The sequence below is a fragment of the Motacilla alba genome, chromosome 4 (genome assembly GCF_015832195.1).
Source record: "Motacilla alba alba isolate MOTALB_02 chromosome 4, Motacilla_alba_V1.0_pri, whole genome shotgun sequence".
NCBI classification, from domain to species: domain Eukaryota; kingdom Metazoa; phylum Chordata; class Aves; order Passeriformes; family Motacillidae; genus Motacilla; species Motacilla alba.
The window spans coordinates 34,497,417-34,515,243 of NC_052019.1; the positions used below are offsets into that span (position 1 = coordinate 34,497,417).

General features: G+C 36.1%; 2 protein-coding genes across 6 annotated transcripts in view; one reads left to right on the top strand and one right to left on the bottom strand.

Annotated features, from left to right (window-relative positions):
* Positions 1–1,883, top strand: part of AGA (aspartylglucosaminidase) — a 14,172-nt gene extending 12,289 nt beyond the window's left edge. Inside the window, exon 9 of the mRNA XM_038135395.1 lies at positions 719–1,883. Within this exon, the coding sequence (XP_037991323.1) occupies positions 719–819 (101 nt within the window). The 3' untranslated portion in view covers positions 820–1,883. The remainder of the gene's footprint in view (positions 1–718) is intronic.
* NEIL3 (nei like DNA glycosylase 3) overlaps positions 971–17,827 on the bottom strand; it is a 35,949-nt gene continuing 19,092 nt past the window's right edge. For all 5 annotated transcript variants that reach the window (XM_038135392.1, XM_038135393.1, XM_038135390.1 and 2 more), the window contains one exon: positions 971–17,488. In XM_038135392.1, the coding sequence (XP_037991320.1) occupies positions 17,312–17,488 (177 nt within the window). In that variant the 3' untranslated portion in view covers positions 971–17,311. The remainder of the gene's footprint in view (positions 17,489–17,827) is intronic.

Consider the following 17,827-nt stretch of genomic DNA (forward strand, 5'->3'; position numbering starts at 1 on the left):
AAACTGCAGCAGTACTGGCCATTCACAGTATGGAGTGCTGGTTAGCAGGGCAGCTGTGTCTAGTGCAGACTGGAGATAATTTAATTTAGTGTTTTGATGTCTTAGACTTTCACAAAATTTTTGAAAGTCTTAGCAAAACCCAAAAATATTTACAACCTTCATTTGTTTTCCTGGACTGGGTATGATTAATTTGAAGGTTTTAAAAAAAGACTGCTTTGCTTTCCCTAGATATGGCATAAGGGAAGGAGAATATGAATGTTAAGCATGCCTTCAAAGTGATCTAAGAGTAGTCATTGTGCCAGGCATCTCATTAGTGAACTCTTAGATCAGTAGGAAGTACAATTTGCTAATCAATGTGGATTATTTAGTTAGACTGCTTTGCTTATTCTTTGATCTGCTACTTCCTATAGTTCTGTGTTAAGGAGATTAGTGTTGAAGGAACTCATTAAATTAATCAGTGTTGAAAAAGAGAGATTTTCCTGACTTGTGTTACTGTTTTGAATTGTACTGTAAGGGCATTAATTGCACTACAACAGCCATCAGTACTGTATTTTAACTTAAATACTTTCAAGATGTCTTGGGTTAAACAGATTGTAAAAGAATAATTATACCACTGTAGTAGAATTAGTAGCTGGATCTTTAGATGATAAAATACAATGACAGACAGACTAATCCCAAATGTAATAAATTAGAATCTTGTTTTCTTTTTTTTCCCTAGGTGCTGCATGTAATAAAATTCCAGGATTCACTCAGTTTCACTTCATGGTTTCAAACCCTTTGCTAAGTCGACCAACTGAGCAAGTAGTAGACTGCATTTAATTCCTTTTGTCCTGTTAGCATCTCAGCTTAGAAGAGGATAGTGCTAAGTTCCACCAGTTATTATTTCTTATAAATGGTTGTTTCTAGCATTTAATGGCTATTTTGGTCTGCTTGTTTTCCTAAGAACTGAGTAGCCAGAAGTGATGAATAGTACCCATTGGACAGGCCCTTTGCCTTGCCATTTAAAAATATATTTGTCAGACATCTGGAATAACAGGCTGGAAGTGGAACTATGACTCTACACATAAAACTTATGTTGAGAATATTTAATTGTCTTTCTAAGATTTATCCCAGGTTTTCTTTTCTCTTGAAAATTTCATGAAAATGCTGACATGCAAGGAGGGGGGCTTGAGGAGTAGTGGAGACTATATCAAAGCTTTAATGAAGAGACAAGAAGTCTTTATGGACCACTCTAACTTGTTCCACAACAGCTGAGAATACATTTGAATAGAGAGTACATTCAAGCATCCCTGGTAGTACAAACTTTCAAGGAATATTGGTTGTCTGACTGGATGTGAAGACAATTGGAAACCATCCTGTCACCTTTTTTTTGTAGTGGAAGTTAAGTTAGGAACCATAATCATGGTGATTTCCTTGTCAGTAATATGCTGTGCATTCCCCTGTCCTACTGCACATTAACCTCTGCAAAGGAACAGTTGAATGCCTAAAGTGTGACAGTTACCTTTAGCTTTGGGTTTTGTCACTTTCTATGTCTAGAGACACCAGGATTCATTTGTAATAGAACTTCAGCATCATGAGGATTATTCCACAGGTATTCGAAGATCTGTTTGATCATTCTCTTAAATTGGTGGCTTGCTGATTTGATGGAATCTTTGCTAAACTTGAGCTCAGAAATGGCAAAAGAAGAGAGTGAGTAAAAAGAGTGTGTCTTGTCACTTTAATTATTCTCTGTCTATTTAAATGAAATCATTGGGTAATAAAAGCACACATTAATGTATTAATGAAGTCGTTTAGATGCTTGTGTACTGTGCCTTAGATGAATTGTTGCTTTATGTTTCAAGGTGGTATCTTTAAAAGCTGGAAATAAACCATTCAAACTAGAATGGCTATGTTTAATGGCTTGCTATTGAACTTCATCAACCAAGTGATTTACTCACTTCTGTCACTGGATCCTTAGAGCATGTTGTAGCTGTATTCACTGCAGGCCACAGAAAGCTTTTGTCAGAGAAGCTCCTACTGGATACATCTGTAATGGATTAAGATAAGTTTTCTACCTGTGCTACCTACAATCCTTCTTCTATGGCTGCTCTGTCTTCAGATAACTCAGGCAGTCGAGTAATAAAATAGAGTAATAAAATCCTAGTGATTGCATCGTGGGTTATGAACATAGAAGGTTCAGTACTGGGAGCAGAGTGGCAATGTCTCAAATTGCTGCAGCTGAATCCTCCAGGATTCATTTCTGAAAGAGGTTTGGGAACATCTGTAGCTTGCTTCCTAGAGTGCTTATGTCACTCTGTACTAGCTAGTCTATACCAGTAAAGGTTATAATGAGTGCCCTATAACAGTGTTTCTTGAAGTCACTGTCACAGTGCTAAGTTCCTACACAGTCAGCTTTTCTGTGCTGGCTGACAGCAGCTGAACATCAGTCAGCTGTGTCCAGGTGGCCAAGAAGGCAATAGCATCCTGGCCTGTATCAGCAATAGTGTGGCCAGAGGGACCAGGGCAGGGATTATCCTTCTGTGCTCGGCACTGGTGAAACCAGACTTTGAGTCCTGTGTCCAGTTCTGGGCCCTTCATAACACAAGGGACATTGAGGGGCTGAAGTGAGTCCAGAGAAAGGCAGTGGAGCTGTTGAAGGGTCTAGAGGGTAAATCCTAGGAGCAGCTGAGGGAGTGGGGTTGTTTGGCCTGGAGAAAAGGAGGCTTAGGGGGGACCTTATTGCTCTTTACAACTGCCTGAAAGGAGGCTGTAGCAAGGTGGGAGGCAGCCTTTTTATCCAGACTGCCAGTGACAGGACAAGGGGAAATGGCCTCAAGCTGTGCCAAGGGAAGTTCAGGTTGGATATCAGGAGGAGTTTCTTTACTGGAAGGGTAGTCAAGCATAGGAATAGGCTGCCCAGGGAGATGGTGGAGTCACTGTCTCTGGAGGTGTTACATAAAAGACTGGACATGGTACTTTGTAATATGGTTTTGTTTGCCTGGTGATGTTTGATGAAAGGTTGAACTAGGTGATCCTGGAGATCTTTTCCAACCTTACTGATTCTATTATTCTATGAAAATTACTTGTCTCCATGAGACATAGGCACTAATACATGTGGTTTGATAGTATGGGTTGCTTTGTGATGATGCATTAGTTATAAATGAAAGGGTTAGTTTGTGTAAATTACTTTGATATATCATTAATTTGACAATATATTAAATCATAATATTAAGAATGTACCATTCTGATGTTATGGACAAAATTCAGAATGAGAAAAATAATGGGCTTGATATTTTGTCTTAAAATATTTCTTTAAAGTTGTTAATGATATTCTGTTATGCTTAGCAGACACACAAATTCTTTTAGAAAAGATATCAAATACAGACTCCTGTCAAAAGTAAGCAAAAACTATGACAATCTGTTGGGGTTGCAAAAAAGTATTTTACTGTTTTTGATTTCAGTTTTTACTATGCAACTTTTACAACACAGAATATGAGGATTTGTGATTTAGTGGTTCAATTGAATGCATCTGTCTGTAAAGCTGTGGGGCTTTTTAAAGTTCATTATCTTCTTTTTAGCCATTTTTTATCTGTATCTAAAGACAGAAAAAGAATCTTTTCTCAACATTCTGACTAAAAGTGAACTGTGCTTTGTTTTTCATGGCATCAAATTGTTCCTTAATAAAGCAATCTGTGTGTACCCTGTCACTTTAATTATTAAGGGCATTGCATGCACTTACTGAAGAAAGCTTCTCTGTGATTTCACCATTTGTAGGTTACCACGTTCTTTCATTTGTAGCTGCCTCAGTCAGGAATAATTCAGAATTTTAGAGAATTCAAGATTGAGTTTTAGATGGAATCTGCAATGCTATATAAACTGAAGTGAATCCATCAGCATTTGTTGAGTTTAGTTTATCGCGTGACTGTTTTAACTCATTAACAGTGCTGTTCATTCTTGTTTTGAAACACAGAATGTGTGCAGGATTTTTGTGCTATTATCTATAGTCTGTGCATGAAGAAACATCAGTTACACAGTTAAATTTACTCCAGCTCTAATATACAGCAGATATTTTATATATTAAGCACTGAAGTACAAATGTTTTCACTGGAAGGTCTGCTCATTCCCCCGTGTAGATTTCATTAAATTTACAGCAAGAACTGAAATATTCATGGAGCAGAAATGAATGAATCTCAGGATTTTGTGACTAATATTGTTATTGTTTAAGCTGCTGAGTCAGAAGCAAACATTTGTGTTTGTACGTTTAACTACCTTATCTGTATTTTCATTTTCTTTTTTTCCCCTGACAGTTGGAATCAATGTAAATAAATACAGCTGCTGGTGCAGTGCTGTCTCAGTGTGATTAGCTCATACCTTTACAGTGACAGGAGGTGGACTGTGAAATAAAAGCAATAGCAACTTCAAAGGGTGCCAGTTCAGGGAATCCCTTCTACTAGTGAGTTTTAGGTTTTTTTCCTTTTTTCTAATAAGATAGAGAAAAAGCTTTAAAAGAAGTTTTGATTATACTTTTTCCAAGTAGAGCTTTATAAAAGCAATTGTATTGTAAATGTCAGGGAGTTTTATTGGTTAGAAATGGTGATTTTGTTTCTCTGCATAGAAAAAAACCTGTCATGTGTTAGATGAACAGGAAGTTTCATATTTTCACCCTTTGCACACTTGCCATCCAAACTCTGAAATACATTTTGACCCTAATTCTGTTAGTTGCTATGTTATGATTTTGATTGCTAGTGTTGTGTAATTACATACAAAGCAGTGGACTTTGCCACTTGAATGAAGTTGGAAAGTTGTGTTGCATTTTATATTTCTAATTTCTAAACATTTATCATTTAAAGATCTGGAGAAGTAAGAAATTCAATTTAGCAAGAAATCCTGTGGCATTGGTTTTTTTGAATATTCTTATGTGCAGATGGGAAGACGCAAACTTGTTATTTTTTCAATACAAGTATAGAAAGATTGTTATAGACCTAACCCTTCCAAACAGGAGAAAGGCTTTTTCCCCTGAAATGAGAAGAAACCCAGTGGTGTTTTTCCTCTTCTGCCATTTATGGTACTTTACATTTTCTTCAGATCTGTAGTTTGTCAGTTTATAAATGTTATCTTTATATTAATTTTGCTTTCTTTGCTGTCAGCAGACCGGTCATAACAGCTTTCTTGACACATTCTGGCTCTATCCATCCAGGTTCAACTGTTGCTCAATTTTCTTTTTGAAGTGTACTTCATGCATGATGTAGACTGTGTTGTAGTATAATTTTGGCATGCAGTATTTGGCAGGGAGGATTCAGTTCTATATGATGTGACCTTTTAAAGATGGCATAATTACTGAAGCAGTGCAGTATTGCAGCAGTACACAGGTTTAGAATTATACTTAGCAAGATCATGAATGCTTATTGTTCATAAGTAGATGCTTGATGGCATATGTGGTTGTTTAATAAATACTGTGTGACAGGCTTTTTGAAAACAAAAACAGTTATGCTGCTAGCTTAATGCTGCTAGCTAACTGCTCCTGGATAGACATTATTACAAGAAAAATTCCAAGACAAATTATCATGGATCATCTGTGAGATTTGTTGTTGGGTTGGCAGGCTGATACAGAGAAGTACAAAGGAACTGAAACTTCCCATAAATTAATATTTTTATCTGCAGTGTTTTTCATGAGCATTGGGTAGCAATGTAGAACTGATGATTTCCTGCTTTCCTTGTGTAATCATTTCTTTAGATATGTGGATTTTTTCCTGGAGGATTTACAGATGTAATAGATATAGCAAAGTATTATGGCTTAAAAGGGTGAGTGTAAAAGGTATTATAATCAAGTTTAATTCATATGCAGTCTGTATTTTGTTAATCTGGTTGTTACTGAAGACTAATTTGTATGTTATAGGGTAGAAAATAAATTACATTGGAGTAGCTGCAGTGTTAATGAACTGTAACTTTTGACATTCCATCTGTACCCATTCTTACAAATCTGCCAACATGAAAAGTCCTGTGATCTCACTTCTCAGCTACAGTTATGATAGATCTTGTTAGTGCTTAGTGAAAGTGCTAGCCCCAAAAATGGGTCTTCAGGAGTAACATCACTTTGCTGCACGAGCTTAAGGGTGTTACCAGCCTTTAACTGATTTCTGCAGTGCTACTTCTCCCTGCCTGCTGTATCTCTTCACTTGAGGTTACTGTTCTTTACCAGGACTGGCAGACTGGTGCGTGCTCCATTCCAGATCCAAAAGTTTAGCCTCTCTGATCTCCCTCTGCACTTTGCACTGAGAATAGCAGTTGCCTGCACCCCATTCCATCGACTCTAAATTCCCATCTAAGAGCTGCAAGGAAAGGCTGCAGGGCTTGCTGGGGGAGCGTGCATTAAGTATGTATATCATACCATCATCATTCCTGTTTTGAGCTCCAGGAATCATAGTTACAGCAGTGCTAATAAAATCCACCAAAACCAACTGTATTGGACAAGGAAGAATTGTTAACAATTAATAATGAAGGAGTGAAGACAAGGTTATATTTGTCCATCTCTCAAGGAGGGTTTCAGCTGAAGAAAGATTTTGCTGCTCAAAGGAGCAGGATACTACCCACATCCTGGAGTATGTGTTCTCTGTTCAGTTATGCAGTTGGTTCTGGTAATTGTGCAGCTCCACAAAATGGATCAGCTTGCTGTCTAGCTAAAAAAGAGGAATTTTTTTCTTTTTCAGAATGTAAGCAAGCTGTTCTGTTTTACTTTAGGGCCACACAGTTGCTAATACTAACAAAAGGTAGAATGCAGGAATACGCAGTGGGACACTGAGTAGCACGGGAAACTATCCAGCTGGTGACAGCACATTCTTAGTTTGGCAAAAGAAGATTCTTCTAAATTTTCCTGCAGATTCAGGTAAGGTGCCTGTCTCTCTGCAGGTTTCATGATTCAACCCTCAGGCTAGAGGCCCACCTACTCTTTTTCTCCCAGTACAATTCAGTAAAAGATACGAAAAACTGGGATGGGCATCTAGTATTCTTTTATTCTTTTTTTTTTTTATCAACAGGCTATTGGCATGTTTCCCTTATTCTCTCTTCTCTCATGTAAATACTTAATTATCCACCATAGGTTTCCCATTTTCAGGATGGGAAAGTACAGAGTCCCATATAACTTTCGGATCACCTTCTCTTTGTTATAATATGAATTTGAATTTCTGCTGACTGAGGAGGCTTTACAGCTTCAGAACAGCTGCTGCTACAATGCTTTATGAAAATGTGAGCACTATGAATTCAGTCTCCTTGACTGGCTATTTAATTGAAAGTCGCTGTGAGATGTGCTTTGTGTTAACACCGCTGTGTTTGGACAGACTGTGAGATTGGATTCTTGGGGAGTTCTGTCACGGGGATGTCTGGTTACTGAATCACAAAGAGTTTCAGGGAAGAGACAATCACCAATATGCTCAGTGGAGCTATGATAACATCTGCAGGCACACTCAAGAATAGAGCCATAACCCTGTAACTTAATTTGAAAAGTCAAGACTCAGACTTGGGAATAGAATTTTGATCTTGCATAAAGTTGTACTTTTATAACAATAATGTAGTGCCTCACTATGAGAAATATAAGTGCTAATGCCAGATAAATATTCCAGCTGTAATTTATAATTTTTGCACTTTGGTCAGGCAGCTATTACATAATATGCCAATCAGTGTTGAATTTAACCATTATGTTCTGCTTTGTACCTAGAATTTTTCCAGGTTTGGCATTTGGGAAGAACTTCAAATGCATACTGGAGTTTCAGGCAATGTGGTCATCCAATAGACTTTTTCATGTAAGTGCCTCCAAAGTATTTCTCACACATATAAAGTATTTCTCACAGAAAATAACAAAATCCCTGGACAATACAGTACTACTGAAGCCTTTAGGCTCAGTATTCATTGAGAGTGCTCCAAAATGGGAGGAGTTGCCTTTTCTTGGGAAATTCCAAAAGAGACCTAGACACTGGAGTCCAACATTTTAAGCTTTATGAAGACCTCAGTACTTTGTAGCAGCTGCTGCTTTCTATCTTTGTAAGTATCCCACATCTGTATGTATCTGTATCCCAAAATCTGTGATTTTGGTAGCGGGGTTGCATAAAACCGGTAGCTCCCCCTGCTAGTAAGATAACAGGCCCTCAAGCTCTGCCCCAGAGCCTTGTTGGATGGATCTGCAGGTCCACCACACTGAGTGCTGCTCAGCAGGCAGGGAGTTTGTGCATCTGCGGCTTGTTGCATTTCTTCCAGTGACTCTGCTATTATGTGTGGAACATGAAAATCCATGTTCAAATAATAACCTGCCTAATTATCCTAGAATGCTGAGGCCAAAGAATATTTTTCTCCTCATTTTCCTTTAATAAGTAGCAATTCATTTATACTAGGTGGAACAGCTTCAGTAAGAAACATGAGATGATGAGGAAGATAGCATGAGAAGTTCTGCTTCTTTAGGAAGATGGAAGATTCCATAAGGGTACACATCCTGACCCATGTCTGTTCCTGTCAGTGCTGGTCACATACCAGTAATGAAGGCAACCACCAAGCCACACCTAAAATGTAGAGTAGATTTATTTAATTGTGAACCTTGTTCGCAACACAGGGCAGCAGAGATACACATGGACAGAGGCTCTTTGGGCTTAATTCATCCTAGAGGGCACCAGGAGGGTCTCTGCCTGCATTACTACTAGAGAAGGCTTTGTGCATCTCTGTGAGTGTGTGTTATGTTCACAGGAATTCCACTTAAAACAGGCAGAGGATAAATCACACTAGACATAATAAATGGACTTTTTTTTTCACAGACTGACATTTTTAGCAATCCCAGCTGCAAGGTCACTTTGAGCAAAACTATTCCCTCCTCCTTACACATCTTCTGGTTTTAACCCTTTCCTCCCATTCCTTACCATCCGTTAAGCATTCCTTGAATACCAGCAGAGCTGAGAAAACAGACCAAATTCCTGAATGGTTCACTAATAAGGCATTAAGGCAGCTTTCTGGTAAAACTTCTGACTACAAGAATTTGCTGTCAGTGTGGTTCTTTAACTTCCCACTTTTGACATTTTCATTTTAACAAGTGTCTGTTCCCAGTAATGTTATGACTTAATAGTGAACGACTAACAGCATACATATCTCATGCCTCAGAATTACAAGCTAGGTGTTCTTTTCTCACAGAATGGGTAAATTTTATTTTCAAACCAAATATGTGAGACTACCAGGCTAGGTTCTTTATGCAGTCCCAGTTTCAGGTCTGCTGTCCCCATGTGTGGAATTTACAGTTATCAAATTTCAATATTTGTAATGATGTTCTGGCAATGTTAGCATCCTGTCCACAGGAGAACCATTTATCAGATATCACTGTATTCTCAGTAATTAATTAATTATCAGTATATCTTTCCTACATCTAAGAATGTTTACTTCAGCCTTACTTAACAGGGTTATGGAAATGTGTTTGGAAATGACACTTCAGGGTGAGCTATCTGGTAAAGCAGTGTTAAAGCCTGAAGAGAAAAGTGCACACTGATTTAGGTGAGCGATTGTGACTGCCATCTGTCTTAATCATATGGCCAAGCACATGAAATTTATGTTTCAGGATATTTTATAACTGAAACAGCTACATTCATTCATTCATTCATTGCAAGGAATGAGTGGGAATTGTTTTATTTTCTTCTGCAATCTGAGTACATATTTTCCATTGACTGCCTCAAACTCACACATTTATGAAGTCTTCCAAAACTTCTGGAAAAATTATAGTTCTAGCTGACCCAAACAAATTGCTGGACTTGTTTTTGTACCAGAGAAGAGAGTTACGTCATCTGGCAGGCCGGCAAAGAAATTATTGAATAAATTACCATTGCAATAATGTATTTATCATGGGGACAAAATTATATGTGAATGGACATAATGAAAAACTGAAAGTCATCTCTTTTGACCTTGCTGTTTTTTTGCAATGCAAAGTCCTTTTATTATTTGCAATATCTAGGAAACAATATTTTCAGTGGATATGTACAGTATTCTCTAACTTAGCAGCTTTCAGTAAAGCAAGGTAATTACACATACCCTTGATTTTAAAGAAATAGTTTCAGTTGGGTGTACTTTCATTTTCAAAGTTGATGTAGTTGTGCTGTTTTAGCACTTAACACTGAGTATGGCTGGTTCTTGACTCACTCATCCTGAGCAAATGCAGCCTGCTGCCAGCTGGTGGCTGAGCCTGCAGTTCTGCCACTAAAGGAGTAGAATCCAAGAGCTGCAGATTTTGTGTGTCCCCCAGTCATTCTTGCTCCTAGGAAACAATCCCAACCTCAATTACAAGGGTTTTATTCTGTTACTTTTTCAATCAAGCAGCCCAAACAAGCTCTAAATATAGCATGAATATCATCACCTAAACTGTCATTAAAAGACTCCTCTCAATCAGCAGAGCCTATTAGCTGATTGTCACCTGAAACCTTGCAATTAACACGACTAGTATTTTTGACAAAATAGAAAAGTGTAACATGATTAATAGTGCTATCTCAGGAATGTTTTTTTCCAGTATTTATTACCATTAAAGCTGTCAGTCCTGCATACCATATAAAATTTTAAGACTTCACAACAGATACAGCTAAATGGATATATGTAAAAAAAGGTTTTATCTGGCTTCTAGAGATAGAGAACAAAGTTCAAGTGCTTGAATTTTTCCATGTGCTTCATGTGTAGATAAAACAATAAATTAAATTAAGTTTGTCTACCATGTGCAATCAATATGGTTTTAAACTGAATTTGAAAGTAATGTGTTCTAGGCAGCACCCAAGTGTAGCTTGTGTAGAGCAATGAGGAGGAAACAAACGTTGTTTCAATTGCAGCTGTTAATCATTGTTATCAGGGACTAATGTATTACATTCAAACTAGCATCACCTGAGATCTGCTAAATAAAGTTTTAGGTTAGTAAGCATGCCAGTTTTTTGGTTTTTTTTTTTGGGGGAGGGAAAGGAGAGAAGGGGATCTCCTTGTATGCACTATAGTTTCAGGGCTTTCTTCCCCTCGCCTAAATTCCACCTTCTATTTTGTCCCATAATTGCTTTTCTTCTTCTGTTTCAGTCTATAACGAAATAATTCCTGATCTGGTTTATCAAAACAAATTATAATCAGCAAAATATAAACCGTTAAATCTTCTGTATGTGCTGTAACATCTGCATATCTGAATAGTGTTATGACAAAAAAAGTTTTTTCTATGCTTATGTCTCATTCCACATTGCTGTGTCCAAAAATGCCAAGTCAGTCTGTTGAGGGATACTTTGTGTGGTTAAACCTTGCTTTGATCACCTTTGTCAGGTTTGGCTATGTGGGAATCCAAGAATCTTTAGCAGCTAATGTCAAGATTACATGTTTAGTACATTTCCCCTGCATAAGGAAAACATATTTTCTGCTGCGTTTATGTGATGGTAGGGTTTTTTGACTTTTAATTCCTTTTCAGTGGTTCCATGTCTCACAAAGAGATCAAAGTTTCAAAGGTAACTTTCTGAAACCTTCTGTCCTTATTGTGAACTTCTTGTGTAACATTGTTGCTACTTTTAGCATCTGACAGTGGTTTAAATTACTTGCAGTCATCCTGAGTAATTTATGATAAAAGAATGGGGTATGATAATATTAGATACATTTGTTCTGTTCTACTTGAAGTCAGTTCATGTTTTTAAGAAATGTGTTTGCTGAAAGCCTATATTTATAGAATGGTTTTTTGGTTTTGGGTTTTTTTTTTATTGTAAAGCCGTGTCCCATTAAATGAATTTAGGCTGACTAAAAATAAGTATATTCTGTTTTTCTAGTGAAGTGTAGCATGAGACATTGCTTGGATTTCTAGGTGAAATTATATGGCATTGAAATACTAGGTGATGATTGAACCTTGGAAAGAAGCTGAGAGGTGGCAAATACAATGCAACTAACATGAGCTGCCTGAGAACCAAGGATAAATTATATATTCTATGCACACAATAAAGAAAAAAACAAGTGTTTTGTTTTTCTAATTTCTTGTTCATACAAATACATTTTAAGCTTGTTTGTGCATTCTAGTGTTGAGTGCATTTTTTACTTTTATCCTCTACAAGGCTAAATATTGACTTAAATGTTATTTCTCAGTCATAATCAAAGCAAGTTACATTATTATATTCAAGACCACTTCATGTGAAAGTACCATCCTTAAGAAATTTCCCAACAGCCCACCATCTTTGCCTTGAGTGGAACTTTGGTTAAATGTATTTTTCAATTCCATAGGTTCAGCAGTATTGCTATAGTAATGAGTTTAACTTTCATATTGCAAAGTTGCTCTTCAAATGTAGTCTAGATTTAAAATTGAAATTTAAATTTTAGCTTGTTTATAGATCTCTTGTAACTTAAGTGTTTTTCTAAAGACATTTCAAAATTTTCATTTTTTATCTTTAGGTCATCCTGAAGTTCTAGAACATATTTAATAAATTAATAAATGCTTGGATTTTGTTACTTTTTTATTAAAACCTTTGGGGTTTTGCTGGTATAAAATTATTTATAGTTGAGAAATGTAGTCTGAATTATTTTTATGAGAGGTTGTGCATTATTTTTTTCTCTAGTTATTCTTAATGGATATTGCCTTAGGTTGGAAATAATGTCAGCCTAAGCCAATACTGTGCTTTTCAAAAGTCAACTAGCTGGAGCAAAAGCACCTTGCAAATGCTACTTAACTGGGGGCAGGTAACAAAGCTGGTGATCCCTGTGTTGTGCTGCATTGTTTTTTGAATAAAGCTTAAAATGCGTTTCCCAGTTTTCCCCATTTTAGGTGGTCTCTTCCATACTATAGTGTCCTTGTCTCTAATAAATTATGAAGGATTTTTTGCACATCAAATGGTTACTGTCACCATGAGTAAGTACTGTGATAGAACAAAAGATGTTTAAAGAAAATAGTCAGAAAAAAATTCTAAATCTACATGTTTTCTACAGAAGTGTAGGGTAGATGATTATTTAGACCACACAGGCTTTTAGTGTCTGACTTAGATTTCAGCTCCACAAGTAGTTGAATCAGTCAAATGGGCTTTCTCCTCTGCCAAAACGGAGGAACTCTTGTTTCACTTTCCCCTTCAGTGTTCGTAACTACACAGTTCATCCCACCTTTAGGTCAGGCTCTGCTGCTCAGTGTCGAGAGGTCTCTTTTTACTCTGCCATCTCTCTGTTAAGAAGATTCACCTAAAACCTTAGTATTAAAAGATTAGTAGTGTTAGCGCCTTTTCATAGTATGATCATATCACATGGCTAATTGCTGAAAGACAGTCATGTTGTTTGAAGTTGACTTTATAATTAAAAATTATAAAGCATACAAACTCTGCAGGAACCTGCACTTTCTATAGCAGTGGCAATTCAATAAGTTAAATAACTAAAGCAGTGACTGTGTTTAGACAATACTGTGTACACTCTGAATTCTGCTCACCCGTAAATGTGCTTAATGCATTTTTAATAAGCTTTCATATGGAAAATAATTTGTTAGGTTCTCTCCTTAGATTGGGTTTTATTTTGTTGTTCCCCTAATATAAATTATAGTGCATTCCCACACACTTCTAAATTAATTTTGAATGTATGTTTTGAATATTCAAGTAAAAATTTGACATAATAAACAACCTTTCAGGCATCAGAGAAATAAAAACAGATGTGCAGAATATTAAGTTACACTGGATGATGAACTCTGCCTATCATCAGCAAGCTGAATTGCAGAAAGTGCAAAAAGGTACAAGTAGAGGCATTGAAAAGAATTTTAAATCTTCTAGAACGTTCGCAGTTGCTGTGAAGTCTGTTAGAGACTTTACAATACCTTTTGATTTCATGTGAAAGGTGCTTAGCCACTAATGATCAGCATTCATACAGATATTAAGGAAGGTATCCTCTGCTTCTGTGAAAATCCCTTTCCATCATCGAGCTAAACGACTCTTACGTAAGTTTCCATTCCAGAAAAACAAGTGAGAACTAACACCTTTTTATGTAGGAAGGTGGATGCAGAATAGCTGTATAATTGTAAAGGTCTGTAGTCTCAGTTGTGACATAGTCATGTCCCAAAACTTGACTGCATATTTTCAGTGTAAATTTAGTTGTCCCTCAGTGAATTAATGAGTAGTATTCTATTCATTTATTTGCTAAATTGGTATTGCCATCAAATGGCATGCCTGTCTTTAACAAGTCCCTGGTTAAAAAACTATTTTAAAAAAGGGTTTAAAGGCATGAAACCAGGCAGAAAATCCGTTGATTCTAAACCAAATGGCACAAATTGGAAAATAAACATTAATTTCAGTCTGAAGGGTATACTCTGCCTAAACTTACTTAAACTGTAACAGTAATGAAAGTGCTACTAATAAAGCAGAAACTGGTTATGGCATATGGCATTAGTATTTTCCGAGTTTAAAATTTTTACTCCACAATTTGTGTGACCTTGATTTGATCCTCTAAAACCTGTTTTGTATAGCATCTCAGCTGAGTTCAGGGGCTTTTTGAGGTTAGTTTAGTGGTATATAAAGTATGTTTTCAGCTTAAGGTGAAAGACAGGTTTCTAGTATGAGTCATGCTATCACCATGCAGTGTTAATGTCTAAAAAAGCTCTCTAAAAGTTGTACACAAGAGTACTTAGAAGTCAGCTTTACTGTAAGTCTTATTTTTATTACAGAACTGTCATCAGCACCTCATTTTAGAAATCATCCAGTCAAAGGAGTCTATGTGAGCCTGTCATTCTTAACAGCCTCCTGTAGGCTGTTAGGTAATAATCCCATTTCTCTTGGTTGTGTTTGGGTAAAGGCCAAAGTAACAAAACTGTGTCAGAACCCTAAGGCCTTTAGAAAGGGCTGTATTTTTATAAAAGCTGTACATTTCTTTTCTAAAAGATTTACATTTGCTTTCATTAGGAATAGAAATTACAGAAAATCTTTGTGAAAAACAGCTCCCTCCTTCAACTTAGGTCTTGTTATTCGTTTTAGCCTTCACAGTTCATTGTGTGCTACACAAGCCATTAAAATGTGTAAGCCAGATACAAATCTGAAAGAAGTGTGTTCCATCACTTGCACTGTGATAGATGAATCAATGTGAAAAAATAAAAACACATTTGTAAACTATTAGAATGAAAGCTAAAAATCAGGACTTTTATCTGGTTTTTCACCCTTGGTTGCAGTTTCTTTTTGAAAGGTTGAGTGGGGATCTATTCCAAGTTTTACTGCCAGCTTTTTTTGGTCAAAACTTGTTATAACCAGCTATCAGCCAGACCTTGTTAAACAAGCTACAGTGACATTGTCTCCAAGGGAAAAAAAAAGCCAAAAAAAAAAAAGAATTTAAAAAGCAGTGTTGGCAAAAGCAGTAAGGTTTGCAGAGGCATCTAATGAATTAAAATTCACTGTCTCTTGTTTAGTTTCCTATTTTCTTTAAGTGTAAGCATGTGAGATTCTTTCATTTGCTAGGTCACTGTGATAAGCTCAGGCTGTCCTTGCCCTTTGATTCCCCTATCTGCTATTCCTCACCCTGTGACATTACACAACTAGTGTATACAGCAAAATTAGGCTGGTACAAATACACCAAACACAACACATTCAAGAAATACAAGAACAGAAAAAGTAAAGTGATTGCAGTAGTTAATAAATGCACTTAATCCTTTAAAACTTGTATGGATTTTATTTAAACAGATATTCACTTCTTGTCTTGCTATTAAGATTAAAAAAAAATATGTAAGAGCCCAACTGTTATTTTTCATGTGTTTAAGTTTGAAACTTCTATTTAACTTCCAGCTTTAGAGAAATCTTAACATACAACCATTTCTGATTACTTGCCTTCTGTGAATTTCTTTTTTATTTTTCAGCTTTCAACTGCTGAAGATTAATCCCTGTGCCAGACATCCAAAAGCATGTACAATTTAAAAATAATCAAACATTTATCACCATAATGAATTGTACAAATACAAGTGAGGAACAGGTTAGACTGCAATTTTAAAGATTTAGATGTATAAGCACAAGCTAGCAGCAATATATCATTGCAACAAAAAACATCATAGAAAGAGATGGCAATGGAAAAATAAGTCTTCACCATGTGAAGTAGCTTGTTTTGTTCTCAGGTGGAGTTCTGTACCTCATGAAAGAGATAGATTATTTGGAAAGAGGCCATTGACCAACATAAAGATTATAGTTTCTACAATCTGATTAAAAAAGATTTTCTTCATGTGAGGAAAGTTTCATGAAAGATTTCAAAGGTATCAAACCCTACTGAAAAGAGGAAGAAAAAAAGCCTCTCAATTTGTGCTGCTTAGGAAAAGAATTAAACAGTTTCCCTTGCATCATGGAGCGGAAGATTTAATTGGAATGAAGTTACACAATGTTCTCAAGAAAATCAAGTAGTCCCAAATAAAACAAAATACCACAAGTATTTGCACAGACCAAAGAACCATTTGCAAGGTGCTTTTAAATGTGCTTCATCCCACATATTTTGCTGGGAAGCAACACTATTTCCCATCATTTTCAATTAAAAACTGGTTGCAATTGAATGATGTATGAAGCTGAATGATGTATGACCATTTCATTAGTCTCATTTTCCTGGTATCTATAGCACACTTTCTAAAGATTTGAAGAATTCTGTTTCTGATTTGATAGCCTACCTTATTCCATTTACGCTACCCCTTGCTTCAGCAAATCGTGGTAAAACCAACAAACATAAACTGAGTTTTAGCTATTCTGGAGGTAATATTTTATTATCTATTATATATGGATTGGGGTAAAAAATGTTCAGTAGCAACTAGAAGAAAACATTAAGATGTGGACTTAGAATAAAACATTAAGATGTGGACTTAGAATATATAATTTAGAAAACCAGAGTCATATTATTTGTTTTAGGCAAGTTTTTTGTCATTTTCCAAATCTAAGCAATGTCAATCAACTGTTTTAACACTTCAATTATACACTTCATTGCTGTTTCATCTTAAGCTCTGAGAAAGCACAGAGTGGTATTTAATAAAGTATATTCTTTTTATTTGCTTTTGTTAAATACATGTTTATACTTAAGAAAATTTAAAACAATACATGAAAATTTAAGAACATTTAAAACAATTCATATAAAAAGAAAACAGTGCAATTTTTTTATTAGAAATGCAGTAGTATGTCACACTATGATGCAAGCTAAATGTTTATTTCAAAATATAGGCTGCATACAAGCACTGTCTAATTTTTATAGGACTATGTAAAATTACTCTTTCTGGATCTGTTCTTTACATTGGAGCTCTCTTACTAGTTAATGAGTGAACAGGAAAAAAGAACAAAACAGAAATTACTACGAATGTTACAGGCAGTTAAGACATCCTGAAGAACAGGTAACTGTAACATGAGCATCATGGAAGAATCTGCATACCTGGCCCATTTTCTGCCCATTGGAAGAAGCCACACTGTTTTTCCTTCCCAAGAGGGCACACAAAAAAGTTCTTTCCATTATTGGGACCAATCTTCAACACGGTCTTCATAACACATCGCTTGCCATGGTTACAAAATGGAAAATCCAAGTCAGCCCACTGCCAAAGAAACAGGTATATCAGGCACATGTGATGGCTATGAATTCCTTATTTTAAAATGGACAATAGCAAAAGATCTGTAGGGGATGCCATGGAAGAAATTCTTCCTAGTACTTAGATTAGTTTTATCTCTTTTGTGAATACTTTTTAGATTTTTCTTTAACATCAACTGCAACTGCATGCACTTTGACTGGTGTAAATTGAAATTATGTTAGCACATAGTATTTTTTCAGATTTAGGCATTACTGTCTTGAGTTCATCTATTAACTACCTGATAGTCATGACTGTCAGGTCACTTTTCAGGTCAAACTCTTTTAAGACAACTACATCCGTAACAAG